Raw genomic sequence first — 18876 nt, 5'->3', positions numbered from 1 at the left:
TTGAAAGACCAATCAGCTTTTTAGTTTTCAATTTTTTGAGACAAGGTTTTGCTCTGTAGACCAGGCTGGCATTAAACTAAGATCCACTTGCCTCTGTCTCACAAGTGCTGAGATTAAAGATGTGTACCACCACTCCCAGCTATTCATTTTTTAATTTAAAAAAATTATAGCATGCTCTCTATTGTTTATCACATTAGAACACTTTTTTATTTTAATGGAAGTGTTACTCTATTCTAGAATTAAAAATAAAGAAAAATAGCTGGGCCCTGGTGGTGGAAGGCAAAGGCAGGCAGACCTCTGTGAGTTCGAGGCCAGCCTGGTCCATAGAGGAAGTTCCAGGACAGCCAAGGCTATACAGAGAAACCCTGTCTTGGGGAGGAAAAAAGAAAATAAAGCCAAGGAAAAATCTTTAAATTGTGTTAACTTTCCTTTGACAATAAAAATCTTTATGCACGTGTGTATACAAACATGTAGAGATATTTGTTGTTGTTGTTGTTGTTTGAGACAGACTTTCTCTAGGTAGCCTTGGCTGTCCTGGACTCACTTTGTAAACCAGATTGTCCTTGAACTCAGTGATTCACCTGCCTTTGTCTCCCTGAGTGCAGGATTACAGGAGTGCACCATCACACCCAGTTTACATATATGGTTTATATGTAATCTCAGTTACTTTTTATTTCTTTGAGTCTCAGTTTTGTTTAGTTTTCTCTCAAAAGATTGGAAGAGATTAAAAAGGAAATGGGGGATTGTTCTAGTGAAAAATTTGAAAACTCAATGATTTTTTTAAAAGATTTTGTTTGTTTGTTTGTTATGTATAGTGTTCTGCCTGTATGTAACACCTGCAGGCCAGAAGAGGGCACCAGATTTCATTGTAGATGGCTGTGAGCCACCATGTAGTTGCTGGGAATTGAACTCAGGATCTTTAGGAAAGCAGGCAGCGCTCTTAACCTCTGGGCCATCTCTCCAGCCCTCAATGATTTTTTTGAAATTTTTTTCTTTTTTGATACAGGGTTTTTCTGTGTAGGCTGTCCTGGCCTGAAAACTCAGTGATTTTTAAATCTGTTGATCTTTCATAATTCTGGTGAATTTTCAGGCAATTTTATTCAAAACAGAAATTAGAACACAAAACAAGGCAATGAGGAAAAAAGATCACGGTGTCATACACCTGTGATCCCAGCACTCAGGGAGGCAGAAGCAGATGGATCTCTCTGAGTGCAAGGCCAGCCTGGTCTACAAAGGGAGTCTAGGACAGCCAAGGCTACATGGAGAAACCCTGTCTGGGGGAGGAGGGTGGGGAGTGATGATAGGGCCTTTAATGACTGCTATCATTTTCCGTGTGTGTGTGTGTGTGTGTGTGTGTGTGTGTGTGTGTGTGTGTGTAGAGGTGAGTATGTGTACCATCATGCATATACAGAGGTCAAAAGACAACTTTGAAGTTAGTTCTCTTCAACCCTTACATGGGAATCAAATTCAGCATGCCAAGCTTTCTCACTGATCCATCTCACTGACCATCATTTAGGCCTTTTATGTCAATCTTCTCCTAGAAGACACAGGCCTGAAGATGCTTCAATCTGTACAACGAAAGCTTTGGACATGTCCTCTTCTTAGGAAAAGGCTGGGAGTTTGGCATTCTCAACAACTCCGGTCTGGCTACATTGCAAGACACCCTCATCGGGCACTTTTCTGGCCTAGAAACGTATCCTAAAATAGTTTTCAGCAAAACTTTTCAACAGGATGCTATGTACTACAAAGAGCTTTCCTCCTTTACAGTAGCTGAAGACACTTAATTTTTGAAATGCCAGCCAAATCCAGTGAGCAACTAAGTACTGACTGGGTTCCCTTTGTGGACTAGCAGTACCACAAGGACCAAACAGGACCAGTTCTTTTTTTTTTTTTTTTTAATGAGGCTACACAATCACATCATTGCACATATTTTTTATCCAAATTCTGCATGCAAAATAAGGAATATTCAGGGATAATTATGCCAGTTTTTACTCGCTTCTTGAAAGAACAAAATTAGAGACTGGTAAGGGCTCTCTAGTGAAGAGCCTTTGTTGCTCTTGCAGAGAACCTGGGTTCAGCTTCCAGCACCTACAACCCCTGCCACTCCAGCTGCAGGGAATCTAACACCGCCTTCTGACCTCTGCCGGCACCAGGCATGCACGTGGAACTCATGTTCATATGCAAGAAAAACACTCACACATACATAACAAATCATTTTCTTATAGATTAAAAATATCCAATCAATCTCTCCATAAATTCACGCTGGACTAGCTGTTGGTAGTTTAGCTTTTAAGGATATATGTTGCCCAACTAAATCACCTAAAACTTAGTTTTGAAGTATGTGATAGTTCCTTTTTCAGCTGCACAACCCTCCATATCAAAATGGCAAAGGATGGGAGATTTTTCTTCAGATTTTGGCCTTGTAAACCTAAACCACAGTCCCACCACCCCAAAACTCCCTACAGCTGCTTCAAACACATGAGAACAAGGGACAGAATGCCTTGCTTATATATTTGGCAGCTTTAGTCACACTGGATGACCTCAAACTACTAGTGTTTTGTTTACTTTGTCCTCGGTGTTTTCCCACCCATCTCTCTTTTTTGCATTTTCTCCTTACACATGGTTCACACAAGTAAGTTGGTTTTCTACAAGGACTCAGAGGAGAGGAGGAGAAATCTAAAATCTTGTCTGGCTAGAAACAGCAGCTCTACTTTAGCTGTAGCAGGTATGTTTCACCAACAGCCACTTTGTCCCTGGCGGTCAGGAACACCTGGCAGGGAGAGCCCTGGGTAAAAAGAAAGCAACACTTACCACAACAACAAAGACAAGAAAACAGCAGGGTCATGAAACAGAAGCAGGAGGACTACACAGCCAAGGTAGGTAATTTCTGAGATCCAATCAAAACAAACAATACCGATTATTCTGATCCCCGAGGGGAAGGCATGGGGGGAGGGGGCAAGCAGGAAGGAAATATGCCTTAACTAAGGAACTTTGAAAAGGTGAAATTTCAGGCCTAAGTAGTAAAATTCAAAGGCTATTCACCAAAACCTGATCATAAAGCATAGAGGTGGAACAAAACACACACAGAGAGACATGAGTAGCCTCTAAAAAGAAAGGGGACCCAAATAATATTTTGAACAAAGAGGTTCCAACTCATTTTAAGCAGGGAAGGAAAATCCAGGCTAAACAGAGTTGTGGGACACATATCTCTTGAAAATTAAATTTGCCACAGAAATATAAATAATCAATGGTGGAATGTCATCCAGCAGTATTTTCCTGACTTGGTTTTGATTAAGTAGGTGCTCATGATACTGGACCATAGTGGTGAGAGAAAAGGCAAGCTACAAAACAGTCTCCTGAGCCGTCGTCAGGATGGCTACAATTCACTGGAGCCAACCTGACTTGAATCTTGCGCTATAAGGGGAAAAGAAAAAAAGTCACCAAAATGCTGAATAGTGACAGCCTAATAACCCTCCAGAGAAGTAAACAGATCAGAAGTAGACAAATGACTGGAGCGCAGACAGAGGATATATGATCAGATACAAGATACCCAAGTAAGACAAACACGTCTTCATCTCTTTTGATTTCATTTTTTTGAGACAGGGTCTCTCCATGTAGTCCTGGCTGTCCTGGAGCTCACCATGTACCTGATGGCCTAGAACTCACATAGATCCACCTGCATGTGCCTTACCAGTGATGGGATTAGAGGTGTTCACAACCATGCCAAGTTTTCTTAATCTAGTATGCTGAGGTGAAAGAAAAGCCATTGGACTGGCGAGATGGCTCAGAGGTTAAGAGCACTGTCTGTTCTTCCAAAGGTCCTGAGTTCAATTCCCAGCAACCACATGGTGGCTCACAACCATCTATAATGAGATCTGGAGACCTAGTGCCCTCTTCTGGTGTGCAGGCACAGATGGAGGCAGAATACTGTAAAATAAATAAATAAATAAAATCTTTAAGAAAGAAAGGAAGGAAGGAAGGAAGGAAGGCCATCTAGGCCTAACATGACCACCAGCCATAATAAAAAGAAAAAAGAAAAATAATGCAAGTCCCTGGTTGTTCTCTGTATCACTGCATCGTTCCTTCTCTACTGTGTCAATGCTCAGTGAAGACAGCCAAGGGGAATGAAAGTGGCATGGGAGCCCTTCTGTCATTGCACATCTTCATATAAAGATGTCTCAGAAAGGTTGTGTGGTGACACATGCCTTTAACTCCCAGCAGTCAGGAATTAAGAGACAGGCAGACTGCTGTATGAGGCTAGCCCGATCTATTAACAAGTTCTAAGCTAACGAGGGCTACAAAGTGTGACCCTACCCTGAAAGAAAAGGAATGAAATACAAGCGCTCGGGTGTTAAAGGACCAGTCTCCACGACGGTGTTCAATGGTGAGCCTCTTCAGGCGGGGAGTGACTGCATCATTAAGCTCATTGAGTTTTTCTACTCATTGATGGCATTACTGGCAGGTGGCGGAAACTTGGAGGTGACAAGGAATGGGCTGTTGGAAACATGTTCTTGAAGGCTGGATCTTGCCCAACATCCCATCCCTTCCTTTGTCTCTCTCCTGTTCACAGCTGTATGAGCTGAGCAGCTCTGATCCATCAGCCCTTTTTGTCGTGATACTTTTATTGCTCGGGCCTAATTAATAGAAACAACTAACAACAAACTGACACCCCCTGACACTGTGAACCACAATAAACTTTCTCTCTCTCTTTTTTGGAGGTGGGGTTGCGAGACAGGGTTTCTCTGTATAGCCCTGGCTGTCCTGGACCTCAAGCTTATAAACCAAGCTGGCCTAGAACTCTGAGATTGGCCTACCTCTGCCTCCCTGTGCTGAGATTAAAGGCGTGTGCCATCACCACCTGGCAATCTCTCTTCTCTTAAGCTGCTCTTCTCAAGCAGCTTGTCACAACAATAAAAGGCCAACACATGACACATATGTACATATGTACATATATACATGTGTGTGCCTATTTATGTGTATATACATATGTAAATATGTGCATATGTATATGTATATGTGTGTGCGTATATACATATATGTGTATATGTATATATGTGAATGTACACATATATACATACACACACACACACACACACACACACACACACACACACACACGTTTAGCTTTTTAAAAGACACTGCTAAATAATTTTTATAAAGTGGTTTTATCAATCAATATTCCCACCAGTGGTGTGAGACATTTCCTGTGCTATACATTTTTGCTGACACTTAATACTGGTGGGGTTTTTTTTAGGTTTTTCGAGACAGGGTTTCTCTGTCTGTATCTAACAGTCCTGGCTTTCCTGGGCTCGCTTTTGTAGACCAGGCTGGCCTCGAACTCACAGCGATCCGCCTGCCTCTGCCTCCCAAGTGCTGGGATTAAAGGCATGCACCACCACAGCCCGGCTAATACTGGTGTTTTAATATTAGCCTTTGTGGTTGGTATAAGAGATTAACTCAGTCAAGTGTGAAATACACACCTTTTAGCTCAGTATTCAGAAGGAGGTAGAGGCAGGCAGTTCTGAATTTGAAGCCAGCCTTATCTACAGAGGGAGTTCCAGGACAGTCAGGGCTACCCAAAAGCCCTACTTCAAAAGCTTTTTAAAAATTAAAAAAAATTCAATTAATTAAAAGTCAAGTGTGCCAGGGATGGTGGTGCATGCCTTTAACCTGAGGGGCAGGGGCTGGCTGTTGGAGGTTGATCTGATGTATTTTGATGCTAATTACTGCTTGCTGTCTCATCCCCACCTATATTCTACCTAAGAGCCTAACCTGTTTGACCAATAAAAGACCATCACATCTGGGCAGGGCAAATGGGATATGTGTAGCTAAAATTCCAGGGCTTGGGGAGACAGAATCTTGGGAGGACACTGGAGGGAGGAGAGAAAGGAGAAGGCTGTGCCATCATGGGTTAGGTGGAGAAGCACATGGCCAGCTTGGATGGAGACTTGGTCCAGATGATAATTAGCAAGTATTTGGGATTATGAATGGCAGGTAGCTTGATAGAATTACTAGAAGCAGATGGCATATGATTGGGGTAGGGATCCCATACCTGCTCCACTATGGAAAGTAGTTTAGAGGATTAGTATCTGCCCTGCCCCAGGTTAACTATGGCTATTTTAAAATATGACAGGTGTCTGTGTCTAGATTGATTGCTAGCAGGTTAAAAAAATACTGCTGTAATAATAATTATAGGCCTAATAATGTTTATTATTAGGCCATACTGGTAAATTAACTCCAATAGCTGGCAGATTTCTGAGTTCGAGGCCTGCATGATCTACAGAGGGAGATCCAGGACAGCCAGGGCTACCCAGAGAGACCCTGTCTCGAAAAATAAAAACTTTTAAAAAGTCACATCACATGCCTGTACTGTACCCCAATGCTAAAAGAGAAAGGGGGTGGGAAGTCGAAGACATTGGGACTTGCTGGTTGTCAGGTTCAAGAAGAGACCTTGTCTCAAGTAAGGCGGAGTGACATAATGGGTTACTTTCTCTAGCTTGTACACATATGCACAGACGGTAGAATACGCCCTCACATGCCCACATGCATACCACATTCACATACGCCACAAACACACTCATGTATGCGTACACACAAGTCACAATGAAAAAAAATGGAATAGTAGTAAAACTATACTGTATCAAAACTTGAAAGATTTAAGAAAATCTAGTGCCTGGATAGAGATATGGATAGACTTATGATAAAGCAAATATAGAAAAATGCTAGCAGTAGAATCTAGAAACTGAGCATACAAGTGCTCTCTGAAGAATCCTCTCACTTTGCTGAATGGCTTAATGTAATTACATTTGCTAAGTATGGCAATGCTAGGCAAGTATATTAAAGCTACGTAAAATTAGTTAGCTGTAGGGGTAACAGTGAAGATACATAGGAGTGTAACTTTTCTGTAAGTATAAAATTACTTAAAAATAAGACTTTAAAATTAAGTCTTAAAAATATTTTAATATCACAAGAAAGTATTACCTTAAAAAAAAAAAGCTGAATTGAGCCAGGGGTGGTGGTACATGTCTTTAATCCCAGTACTTGGGACGGAAAGGCAGGTGGATGTCTGTAAATTCGAGGCCAGCCTGGTCTACAGAGTGAGTTTCAGCACAGCCAAAGCTGCACAGAGAAACCCTGTCTCAAAATAAATAAATAAAAACAAAAAAATTGAACTGTGTACTTACTAGAACATCGTTTTTAATAAAGCCTAAGTAGTAAAAAAAAATTAAGTATTAAATAGTGATTATCACTAGATGAAACTATTTTAGAATTTTAGTTCTTTTTTATACCTGTCAGAGTTTAAACTGTTCTACAATGAACATAGCATTTTTAATAATTTAAATATATAAAACAGTAAATGCAAATGTCACTTCTGAATTTATGTCAATGGAAAGAAGGCAGGGCAGAAACATACGAACTATAGGAGAAATATAAGATCATGGAGCAAAGCTTTACATGTAACAATCACATAAGCTTATAGAATAAACTTCTGAGACTGAAATACATACATGGTCACAGACAGCTCCTGTTTTTAGAACGGAAAGGAGGGAAGGGTAAGGGACAGAAAGCAGACTGTTGACCCCAGCAAGAGTACCAAGTTGCAGATCTCATAATGACCTTCTCTGTCAACTCACTACTACTGGCACCATGGCAACTGGGAACCTCAGAATATTAAAGAAAGAACACTGAAAGACAAATTGGAAAGCTACTGGAGGGAGGAAGAAAACTCAGGCAAGCCAAATGAGAAACGCTAAGAAAAACATAAAGCACTCTCACAGGCCTATCTATAAGCCATGCTATGAGGAGAACTGCAAACTAGAGCCAGTTCCCTACTTGCCACTTTAAAGCTTGACACAATTGGGGAAAGGGGGAAAGGCATGTGATTTTAATAGTGCTTATTCTCAGTGTAAGAACTGTAACACTGACAGTGCAAGTTTCCTGTAACCAAGCTTTTCAATAATACTAAACATCCAAGTTTTATGTAGAAGACTTCTGTTTTCTGGTCAAAACATTCTATCAAGCCAGGCATAGTGGCACAAGCCTGTAAAGCTAGCATTCAGGAGGGAGAGGCAGTAAGCTTGTGTGTTCAAAGCCAGCCTCGGCTACAAAGTAACTTCAAGGTTAGCCTGAGCTTCAGGGTAAAACCCTGTTTCAAAACCAAAACAAGAAAATTATGCCACATAAGGGCTCTTTCATAACAAAATCATTCCAGCACTTGGAGGCTAAGGCAGGAGATTTTAATTCAAGGCCAACATGGGCTACCTAACAATGCAATGTCTCAAGTAAGTTTATAAACATTTGAACCACATCATAATGGGTGTGACACATTTTATATTCCTGAAAAGCCTTTGCAGTTATTATTTAATTTTATCTCTATCATGAGGCATTAAATTGATTAAAGTCATAAAACTCAAGGAGTTTAAAGTGAAACTAAATAAAAAGAAAATTATTGGAGAGTTTTAGTATATTAGGTCTGGAGATACTAGATGTATTGCTTGCATAACATTTCAGGCTGGAGAATTCAATCTATGACACCCACACCACCAAAAAAGGTAGTTTATAAAGAGTGCACAGTATGACCTCATTTCAGTATAAAGAAATGTGTATGAGGCTGGAGAGATGGCTCAGTGGTTAAGAGCACTGGCTGCTCTTCCAGAGGACAGAGGCTCCATTCCCAACATCCACATGACTGCCACAGCAGTCTTTAACTCCAGTTCAAAGGCATCTGATATCTTATTGTAGCCTCTGCAGGCACTATACATGTGGTACATAGGCATACTTGCAATCGAAACACTTACTTATACACATAAAATATAAAAAGTAAAAAAAATAAAAATAAAAAGAATAGGAAAAAAATATGTGTATAGGGGGCTGGAGAGATGGCTCAGTGGTTAGAAGCACTGGCTGTTCTTCCAGATGACCAGGGTTCAATTCCTAGCACCTACATGGTACCTCACACAACTGTCTATAACTCCAGTTCCAGAGAATCTGACACCCTCACACTAATGTACATGAAATAAAATTAAATGAATTATAAAATAAAAGAAATACAGCCCTGTGTACAATGAATATGTGCCAATAAAAGCAAAAAAAAAAAAAAAAGGAAGAAAGGAAGGTAGGTAGATGTGTAGCATGGCATGGTGGTTAAACACTTGGGAGGCAGAGGCAGGAGGATCGTGGAGAGTTCTAGGATAGTCAGGGATACACAAAACCCTGTCTTAAAAAAGGAAGAAAAGAAAGATGAAAGGAAGGAAAAGAAGTACATATGTATAATATAGGTAAATGCAAAAAAGGATCCAGAGGAGCTGGAGAAATGGCTCAGTGGTTAAGAGCAGTTGAGTTCCCAGCACCCACAGTAGTCAGGCAACTACAGTTCCATGAGATCTAATGCCCTCTTTGGACCTCTAAGGACACTGCACTCATGTAGCATACACATACCCAGACAGACATACACATACTCATAAGTAAAGATTAAAAAAAGAGAATTAGCTGGGCGGGGTGGCGCACGAGTTTGAGGCCAGCCTGGTCTACAAAATGAGTTCAAGGACAGACAGGGCTACACAGAGACAAAAGAACAAAAAGAAGTGCTTCAAAAATCTCTAGGTTCTCCTGAAGAGACAAACATCTTATAAGCAATCTTATATCTAAATTCTCAGTTTTCAAAAGATAAGGGGCAGGAATACAATTCATATTCACAGAGCCCTCCCTGAAGAAGAGAGTTTACTTTCTCCTTGAACCCAGTCTGGTACATCTTATGCCCAATTCACATACACTCAGATGATAACAAGTAGAGATCTTTCCCACATAAACTCCTTAACCTGACCACTCAGGTTCTGTTTTGTTTTGTTTGGTTTGGTTTGGTTTGGTTGGTTGGTTGGTTTTTGTTTTGTTTTGTTTTGTTTTTAATGTATATTGGTGTTTTGCCTGCATATGTATCTGTGTAAGGTTGTTGGATCCCCTGGAACTGGAGTTACAGACAGTTGTGAGCTGCCATGTGGTTGCTGGGAATTGAATTCAGGTCCTCTGGAAAAGTAGTCAGTGCTCTTAACCACTGAGCCATCGTTCCAACCCCCTCATTCAGTATTCTATTTTATTTTTTTTAGCATTTTTTAAATTAATTCATTCATATTACATCTCAATTATTATCCCATCCCTTGTATCCTCCCATTCCTCCCTCCCTCCCACTTTCACCCTATTTCCCCTCCTTCATTCAGTATTTTAACCACATTATTTTAAGGTGTTTAAAGGAAAATTGAGATGGAGTTTCAGACATAAAATGAAGGAGGTCTGAGAATCGCAGTGCCTGCCAGGAGTGGTGACACATGCCTTTAATCCCTGCGCTAGAGACACTGAGACAGTGAGGTCTCTGTGAGCTTGAGGCCAACTTGAGAACAGCTAGCTCCTCACAGAGAAATCCTGCCTCAGGGGAAAAAAAAAGAAAGAAAGAAACAAGAATCATGGTACCCTAAGAGGTTAAGGGCCAAAATGTAGGGGAAAACTTGCTTATAACTGGACTTTAATCAGGAATTCAGTATAATAGTTGAAAAACTGTTTACAATCTTGTTTGACTGATAGCCTGGGTTGAAACTATGTGATGCATTTTAAGTATGCAGAAAAATCTGACCTTTAGTGGCATCAGAGAAATTAAACAAATAAGGCAACTCTATTAGATGCCACCAAATCACATACTAGGTACCAAAATCAAGATGTACACATTTAGTCTTTTAACAGTCTTTCTTCTTTACTGCTCAATTAATTCATGGCTCTCAGAGACATAGCAAGCTATAGCTGATAAGCCTAGGTTGATCTTACCTAACAATAAAAGTCCTAAACAGCTCTTCAATGACACCTGCCTGCTCCCACCAAGTTGTAACTATTTCTTAAGCCTTTGTTTGCAAATACTTGGGTAATAAAGCTTAGGAAGTGATTTAACCAATTTTTCAGTGACTCCGGAGAAACATGATGCATGTCTTCTCCATCCCTAGAAAAGTCTGTTTTCTGATCCTGCTCATCATCAGACCACTAAAATGTTCGCTTAGCACCTGAAATCAAGCTCACAACAGTTACTCTACTTTGCTTCAGATGGCTGCAGTTAACACTTGTGAAGAATGGGGCTGTCCCCTTAACTCCAGAAGCGTGAAAGATCAGGCTATTCCTTCTAGGAGTTGCTAGTAAACTCAACCAGCTTCTACTTAGTATTCAAAGAGTGAAAGCAGTGCCTGAATCATTATCTTCACTTTTCAGAAAGGAAATGAGTTCAAGGAAAATTTATGGATTGCCAAGGGTCACATACAATTTAATTAGCTACAGGTGTCACTAAAGTCTTCCTATCAAAGAAAGAATTTAAATTAATCCCAAAGACACTACCATATCCACAAGTGACATGGATCAAGGAAGAAACCTTGTTCTATTTGGAACACTAGCAGAGAAGTCAGTGGAAACTGGCAACTGTCCTCTCCCCAGGCTGTTGATCACACTCCTGCCCATGAGCAACCACCATGACAGTTGTGGCAACAATGAGGCATCCAAGACATTCTTAGGCAGTCATGCCACTGGCCACGCAGCCTCTGCCTGACAGCCTTGAACCTTGGGAATGGCTTGGCACCTACACACTACCTCAGAATATCATCAGCTGAGTTTCCTGTAATGGCATGTATTGCACCACTGCCAAACTCTGTGTCCTAATTCAACAACTGAACATTATGTTTCACATAAAATTAAGTTGGACAAATTTCATAAAGAGCAGTGTAACTTCTAGCATTAAGCTGGTCTTTCTCAATAGAGGCCTATGACATTTTGAGACTTAACTCTTGGTTGTACTGGATGACATACTCCATTACAAAAGTAGTGGTGGTAGTGGTGGTAGTGGTGCTGAGGCAGGGTTTATCTTCTAGAACTTCTGGATCTTCTGGAACTCTAGACCAGGCTAGTCTTGAACTCACAGAGATCCACCTGCCTCTGCCTCCCTGGTGCTGGGACTAAAGGTGTGCGCCACCATATCCAGTCCTCTTGCCAAAGTTTCTGTACCAGAAGTCTTCTGTCCTTCAAATGTGAGGCGTCTCAGCAGTTCACAACTCCCACTCACTTCCAAATGACTTTGAGGGGGAGGATACCACCAGTACTAACCTAATGGTCAACCTAAGGGACCAGAAAGTAGCAAGTCATGTTTACATGAAGTCCTAGCTTCTAGCCCCTGATGCCTCTTCTTGACCTGAGGTTACACAAAATACTTTTGTTCACTCACTCTAGAAAACCAACTTGATCAGAAATACAAAAGTTAAAAAAAAAAAAAAGTTTAAAAAAGGCTGTTAAGATCAAGCAATCAGAGCAAAACAATTACCAAAATTCAAGTGGGACATTTGAGTTTAAATTCTCTCCTCAACCTTAACCAAGTTATTTCCCCTCACCAGACCTCAGTTTTCTCATCCACTAAAACAAAAGCATTCAGCTAGTCAGGCAAGGCAGTGTGTGCTTGTAACCAGAGCAGTCAGGAGGCTAAGGCAGAACAGCCCCAAGTTCTAGGTAAGCATAAAGATCAAGAGATCCTGTACTGACAATGCATAAATGCAGCACTAAACTTTAGGTAAGTTATCTGCTTCATTCCAAGGCCCAGAAATAATGAATAAAGCATAACTAAGTTGCTTTACTCTTCTGACCTCCACGGAGGATAAACGGGAATGATTATTGATACACACTGACTGCCTCTTCTTACAAGCCCCATGGAGAGCAACAAAGAGTTACCAGAATGGAACTTTACCATAGGATCAATATCGAGCATATAAAAAGAACCCTAATTATTTTATGGCCCATTAATAACAGGCTATCAGGATAATAACAGCAACAGTGCCTACCCTAACTTGTGTTTATCTAGATTAGAACTATAATATTTAACCTCAGTGTACATGAGAATCACCTGGATAACATTTTACTTTTTTTACTGTATGTGTCTGTGTGTTCAAATTTCTAGGGATGAGACTTATTTCCTAAGGTATACTCACAAATTACCTGACCCAAACTCGTTAAACCTAAGAACTGAAAAGCTAAACTAGTTATCTAATCAATCAAAAAGGATGGTTGCTTATACCAGTACCCCAACACTCCAGTAACTCTAGCACCCCAAAGGCCAGCACAGCAAGGTTAGGAGTTCAATGTCAGCCTGGGCTATATTGTGAGTTTGAGACCAGCCTGACTTACATGAGACCTTGTCCCAGAACAAAGCAAAAAACAATTCACTTTAACATGAGTGAGGTGGCACACACCTATAAAGCCTGCACCCCGATGGCGGAGTCAGGAGGATCAAGAATTCAGGGGCATTTGGAGCTAAATTAGACCCAGTTTCAAAACAAAGAAAACCAAAATGTCTATAGGCACCGTGTATAGTTCCAGCACTCGGGAAGCAAAAGCAGGAAGGTCTCAACAAGCTAGCTCCAGGTCAGCCTGCTCTAGATAGAAAGTTCCAGTCCAACCAGGGGTAATGAAACCTTGTCTCAAAACACAAACAAGAAAACCACAGGGCTAAAGATGTAGAGCAGTGGTTGAGCGTTGACCTTGCATGTATAAGGCCCTAGGTTCAGTCCCTAGCACTCATGTCGGGGAGGGTGGTGCACGCCTTTAGTCCCTACATTCAGAGGCAGAGATGGGTGAATCTCTGTGAGTTTGAGGCCAGCCTGGTCTACAGAGCAACTCCAGAACAGCCAAGGCTACACAGAGAAACCCTGTCTCAATGAACAAAAAACAAGAAACATACAGATCTGGCCAAGTCTGCAAAATTCCATCAATCAACAAGAGTTACAATATCACTGATCAAAGTATACAGAAGCTGAAATTCCTCAACCTAACTCTTGCACACTGGGTCACACTGATGGACCTAGTACATACAAAGAAATGAAAAAGCTGAGGGGAACTTTAGGAAAAGATAACTCCCCAAGCCTGAAAAGTGAGTCACTTCCTACTCATAGCAGATGGGCCAGGTGGATGAAGGGGAAGCTAACATATTCTTCTTCCTTTCAAAACATAAGCAGTGAAAATCACAAGACAGACTAAACACACTAACCATGAAGCAACTCTCCTCACCTCATGGGAAAGGCCAAACCATCCTGTAAGCCAGAGACACCCAGGTCCGAGAGTGTATCTGAGCTGACAGAGGCTGGAGACAGGGAACCCTCCTCCTTCTCCAGGTCCAGCTTCACCAGGTTACTGATCTCATCTTCCGAGTTGTCTTCAGACACAGACCCAATTATGAATCGGGAGTGCTGGTTCAACTCCAGAGTTTTGACCGATGGAGATGGTTCATCCATTATTCTTTCAAAGTAAGCTCTCAGAGCTGTAGGGAAATGAAGAGAAAAGTAGGTTATAGGAAATAACCTATAGGTGAGGACACTCAAGATAGCAAGTCATAAAGCACAAGGGGCCGGCAGAAAGAAGGCTAAGTCTGAGAACTGCCATTCTTGGGCATTCTTTTTTTTTTTTTTTTTTTTAAGTAATTTATTCAGATTACATCTCAATTGTTCTCCCCTCACTTGTATCCTCCCGTTGCCCCCTCCTTCCCTCTTTCACCCTATTCCCCTCCCCTAGGTCTGTGACAGAAGGGGACCTCCTCCTCCATCATATGATCACAGCCTATCAGGTCTTACCCTTCCTCTGAATGAGACCAGGTCTCCCCACGAAGGGGAGGTGGTCAAATAGGGGGCACCAGAGTTCATGTCAGAGTCAGTTCCTGCTCTCCACACAACTGTGGAGAATGTGTTGTCCATTGGCTAGATCTGAATAGGGTCTTTCTTTCCTTTCTTTTCTTTTTTTTTTTTTTTTTTTTCCTTTTTTGGTTTTTGAGGGGTTTTGTTTGTTTGTTTGTTTTGTTTTGCTTTGTTTTTCCAAACAGAGTTCTCTATGTAGCCTTGGCTGTCCTGAACTCGCCCTGTAGATCAGGCTGGCCTCGAACTCACAGCGATCTGCCTACCTCTGCCTCCCACATGCTGGGATTACAGGCTGGCCTCCTTGGCTATTCTATTCCAGTATGTTTGTTCCCTCCAAGGAAGGAAAAGAAAGATCATGGTAACTATGCTTCTATATTAAAAGCTTTAGTTTCCTCAGAGAACTATTTCTCACAATCTGTAAGTTACCCATCTCTTCATGAACGCTGATGCTGAAGGGATAATCCTGGTCTACGAGAACCCTTCTCCATACGCTGCTATGAGACTGTGATGCATCTGTAGCACTGTGGGTAGTGAATGCTAAGAACTGAGGAAGACTGGCCATCGCTTGAAACTCAGTGATTAAACTACATAATGACCACCCAGTTCCAAACACCATATAATGAAAGGTTGTGAATTTTACTAAGCATACACATTTAAAGTATGTGTACACTTTAAACAAACAAACCAACCTTGTGTTTTCATGGGGTTTAGTTTCTCTTCAAATGATTATTTTTAAAAGCTACCCCCAAATGTTTTTATTGTCCAATTCTGTACAAAGAATTCATAGAGGAAGTAAATCTACCACCGAAATTTAAATCTGTACTCAAAATAGTTGGTGTGTCATCTCAAACACCATTTTTCTGCCACAGGAACTCACTAGTCAGGATCAGCTACTGTTAACAGCTAATGAACAAACTTGACCAAAGGCCAGTTCAAAGCCCCATGACATGAAAACACCAAACTAAAAGTATTATTTCCCTTCAAAAGACTTACTTTAAAAACTTTAAATCAGCCAAGTATATTAAAGACATATGCCTTTAATCACAGCACTTAGGAGGCAAAGGTGAGTTTCAGGCCAGCCTGGTCTACAAAGCATAAACCTACACACATGTCAACTCGGCACTTCACAATTTGTGGCTTAGCCAATCATTTTCTGAATTAAGTGATTCAGAAACTCCTAATTTTAAGGTGTTCCAAGATATGGTATTGTTAGAAAACAATGCATCTATTGATAATTTTATATACTATAAGCCACTATCAGGTACAAAAGTATATGGAGAGCAGTGTTTGATCATATCAGACAAGACAATGTCAATGTTTTGGAAGGGGGTGGTAATGGGTGGAGCAATACCCTCTGCCCCCTTCTAACTTGGTTTGTTGGTTTCTTTTAAGATAGAATCACACCATGTTGCTCAGACTGACCTTGAACTTGCTCTGTGGAACCAGGCTGGCTTAGAAATGTGATCCTCCTGACTGAGCCTCCTGAGTAACTGGGATTACATACCTCTGCCACAAGATCTGACTCCTTTTTTAAATGTCTGGATGACAGTGAGTATGTTAAAAATTACATATTCACCATTCTTTCAGTGTGATTTGTAAGTCAGAGTTTATCTGTTTAGAGACAAAACTATTTTCAAATGCTAGGACAGTAAGGTTCCCAGAATGTGCTTCCTGGACCTGAAGCTGCTGTGAGGGAACTTGTAAGAGTGGGAATTCTTGGGCCTACCTTAGACCAACTGTTCTGAAGCTCAAGACTGGGGTAAAGTCATATGTTTTAACAAAGCCTAAAGCTTATGAACCACTGTGCTGTTGAGCAGGTGTAGTGAGTGGCACACGGCTTCAACCCCAGCACTCAGGAGGCAAAAGCAGGTGAATCTCTGTGAGTTCAAGGCCACCATGGTCTACAAATCAGGTTCCATCCTGGACAGCCAAGGCTGTTAACACAGAGAAACTCTACCTGGAAAAAACAAAAAACAAAAACAAACAAAAGCCAGAAATACAAAATATACAGAAAGAGAGAAACAAAGAAAGAAAACCTGTAAACAGTCTAGAAGACAGTTAAAGAATACTTAAGCTAATTCTTATTTTTAAAACTAGCATAAATAAATAAATAAACAAACAAATAAACCAGGCATGGTGGCACACGCCTTTAATCCCAGCACTCAAAAGGCAGAGTTGCATGGGATCTCTGTGAGTTCGAGGCCAGCCTGGTCTATAAAGCGAGTTCAGGACAGCCAAGGCTACACAGAGAAACCCTGTCTCAGGGGAAAATAATAATGATGATGATAAAAAGAAGAACAATACAGAAGTGAGAGAGGTAAGGAAGGGGTCTATGGGATGGGGAGAGAGGAATAAGAGAATAATATGGGGGAAGCAAAACAAATGTCACTTTTTCTGCGATGTAGAATCTAGATGTAAACATATCTGTGTATGTATATATGTGCATATATATGACATATTAATGCAAAGTTAACATTTAAGGTAAGGAAGGGACCAATGAGGGTGAGAAGAGGGACTGAGAAAGGTAGGGTAAGGGTGACTGAGACATATACAATGATATACATATATAAAAATTTCAAACCCGTTATTTGTACATTAAAATGACAAAAACAAAAAACAAATATAAAAATTCCAAGCGAGAGGACTAACTCAGTGGTAAAGCACTTCCTAGCATACAGGACACCCTGTTTCAATCCCCAGCAATGGGGGGAAAACTCTCTATATTTACTATATATTCGCATTGCAATAATATATTTCTTTTTTGTTTGGTTGGTTTAGTTTTTGGTTTTTCCAGACAGGGTCTCTCTGTGTAGCCTTGGCTGTCCTAGACTAGCTTTGTAGACCAGGCTGGCCTCGAACTCATAGCAATCTGCCTGCCTCTACCTCCCAAGGGCTGGGACTAAAGGTGTGCACCACCACCGCCCGGCTTCCTTTTTTTTTTTTTTTTTTTTTTTTTTTTTTTTAAAGTCTGCAAATTGGGCTGGAGAGATGGCTCTGAGTTTAATTCCCAGCAACCACATGGTGGCTCACAACCATCTGTAATGAGATCTGGCGCCCTCTTCTGGCCTGCTGGCTCACATGCAGGCAGAGCATTGTATAAATAATAAATAAATCTTAAGTCTGCAAATTATATGGAGTTCAGTCTGAAAAGAAAATCAAATCATTAGAGAAAAGGGGAAATAAAAGGATGACAGGAAAAGAAAAGGGGACATTCCAACATACTGACCACTTTAAAGACTATTACGCCAAGCACTGGTGGTCCATGCCTTTAATTCCAGCACTTAGGAGACAGAGGCAGGAGGATCTCTGAGTTCGAGGCCAGCCTTGTCTACCAAGGGAGTCCAGAACAGCCAAGGTTACACAAAAAAACCCTATCTCAAAAAACCAAAATAATAATAATAACAACAATAATAAAGTAAAAAAAAAAAAAAGAGACACAGCAACAGAAATAATAAAAACAAACAAACAAATTAATAAATAACGGTTGGCCAATTTGGAGGCAGGGAGGGGCAAAGGAGAGACAGCATCTCACAGCCAGGCTAACCCCAAACTTTCATAGCTGAGGATGACTTGCCTCCACCTCCCAAAAGCTGGGATTACGGTTGCACACCACTAGACCTGGCTTGCAGCTGTTGCCTTCCTACGGGAACTAAAGCACACACGTGTACATTCTAATTTATAATCTTACTGAAATCTGAGGGTCACAAAAATAAAATAGAATTCATGAGAAATTAATGATTCTTTGAAAGCATGAAAGTAGAAAAGGCCAATGTTAATAAAATACAGTCTTTGGACTGAGGAGTGAAAGGCTCAACACATCCAGCTTCAAAATGTCCTCTCCATACTAACAGTACCCAGGCGGCCTTCTCTAAGGGCTGCACAGGCCGCACAGCTCGGTGTCTAACAGCTGATACCTGCCCAACTGCAAGCACCTGTACAGAACCCTGATCGCCAGCACAAGCATGCACACCACCAGAAAGGGAGGTCATGCCTGGAAAATCACTGAGTAGCCGTCCAGACACTCTAGAAGCTGCCCCAGCCTGTCCCATTTCCATTGATTCTAGTCCTAAATTGAGAGACAGTAGTGGGTCATCACTATTGTCAGACTCCTTGTTCACTTGGGTTACTCAACCTAAGTCAGCCAATACTCTTTGTGGAAGACAACAGAAACCCCACAGTTTAA

General features: G+C 41.1%; 1 protein-coding gene across 1 annotated transcript in view; it reads right to left on the bottom strand.

Moving 5' to 3' along the window:
• Positions 1-18876, bottom strand: part of Acaca (acetyl-CoA carboxylase alpha) — a 216077-nt gene that overhangs the window by 184719 nt on the left and 12482 nt on the right. The window contains exon 3 of the mRNA XM_051158173.1: positions 14074-14323. Coding sequence (XP_051014130.1) covers positions 14074-14297 — 224 coding nt within the window. The 5' untranslated portion in view covers positions 14298-14323. The remainder of the gene's footprint in view (positions 1-14073; positions 14324-18876) is intronic.

Source organism: Acomys russatus, chromosome 16 (assembly GCF_903995435.1).
Source record: "Acomys russatus chromosome 16, mAcoRus1.1, whole genome shotgun sequence".
NCBI classification, from domain to species: domain Eukaryota; kingdom Metazoa; phylum Chordata; class Mammalia; order Rodentia; family Muridae; genus Acomys; species Acomys russatus.
The sequence above is the reverse complement of the archived record's forward strand: the minus strand, read 5'-3'. Positions and strand labels throughout refer to the sequence as shown.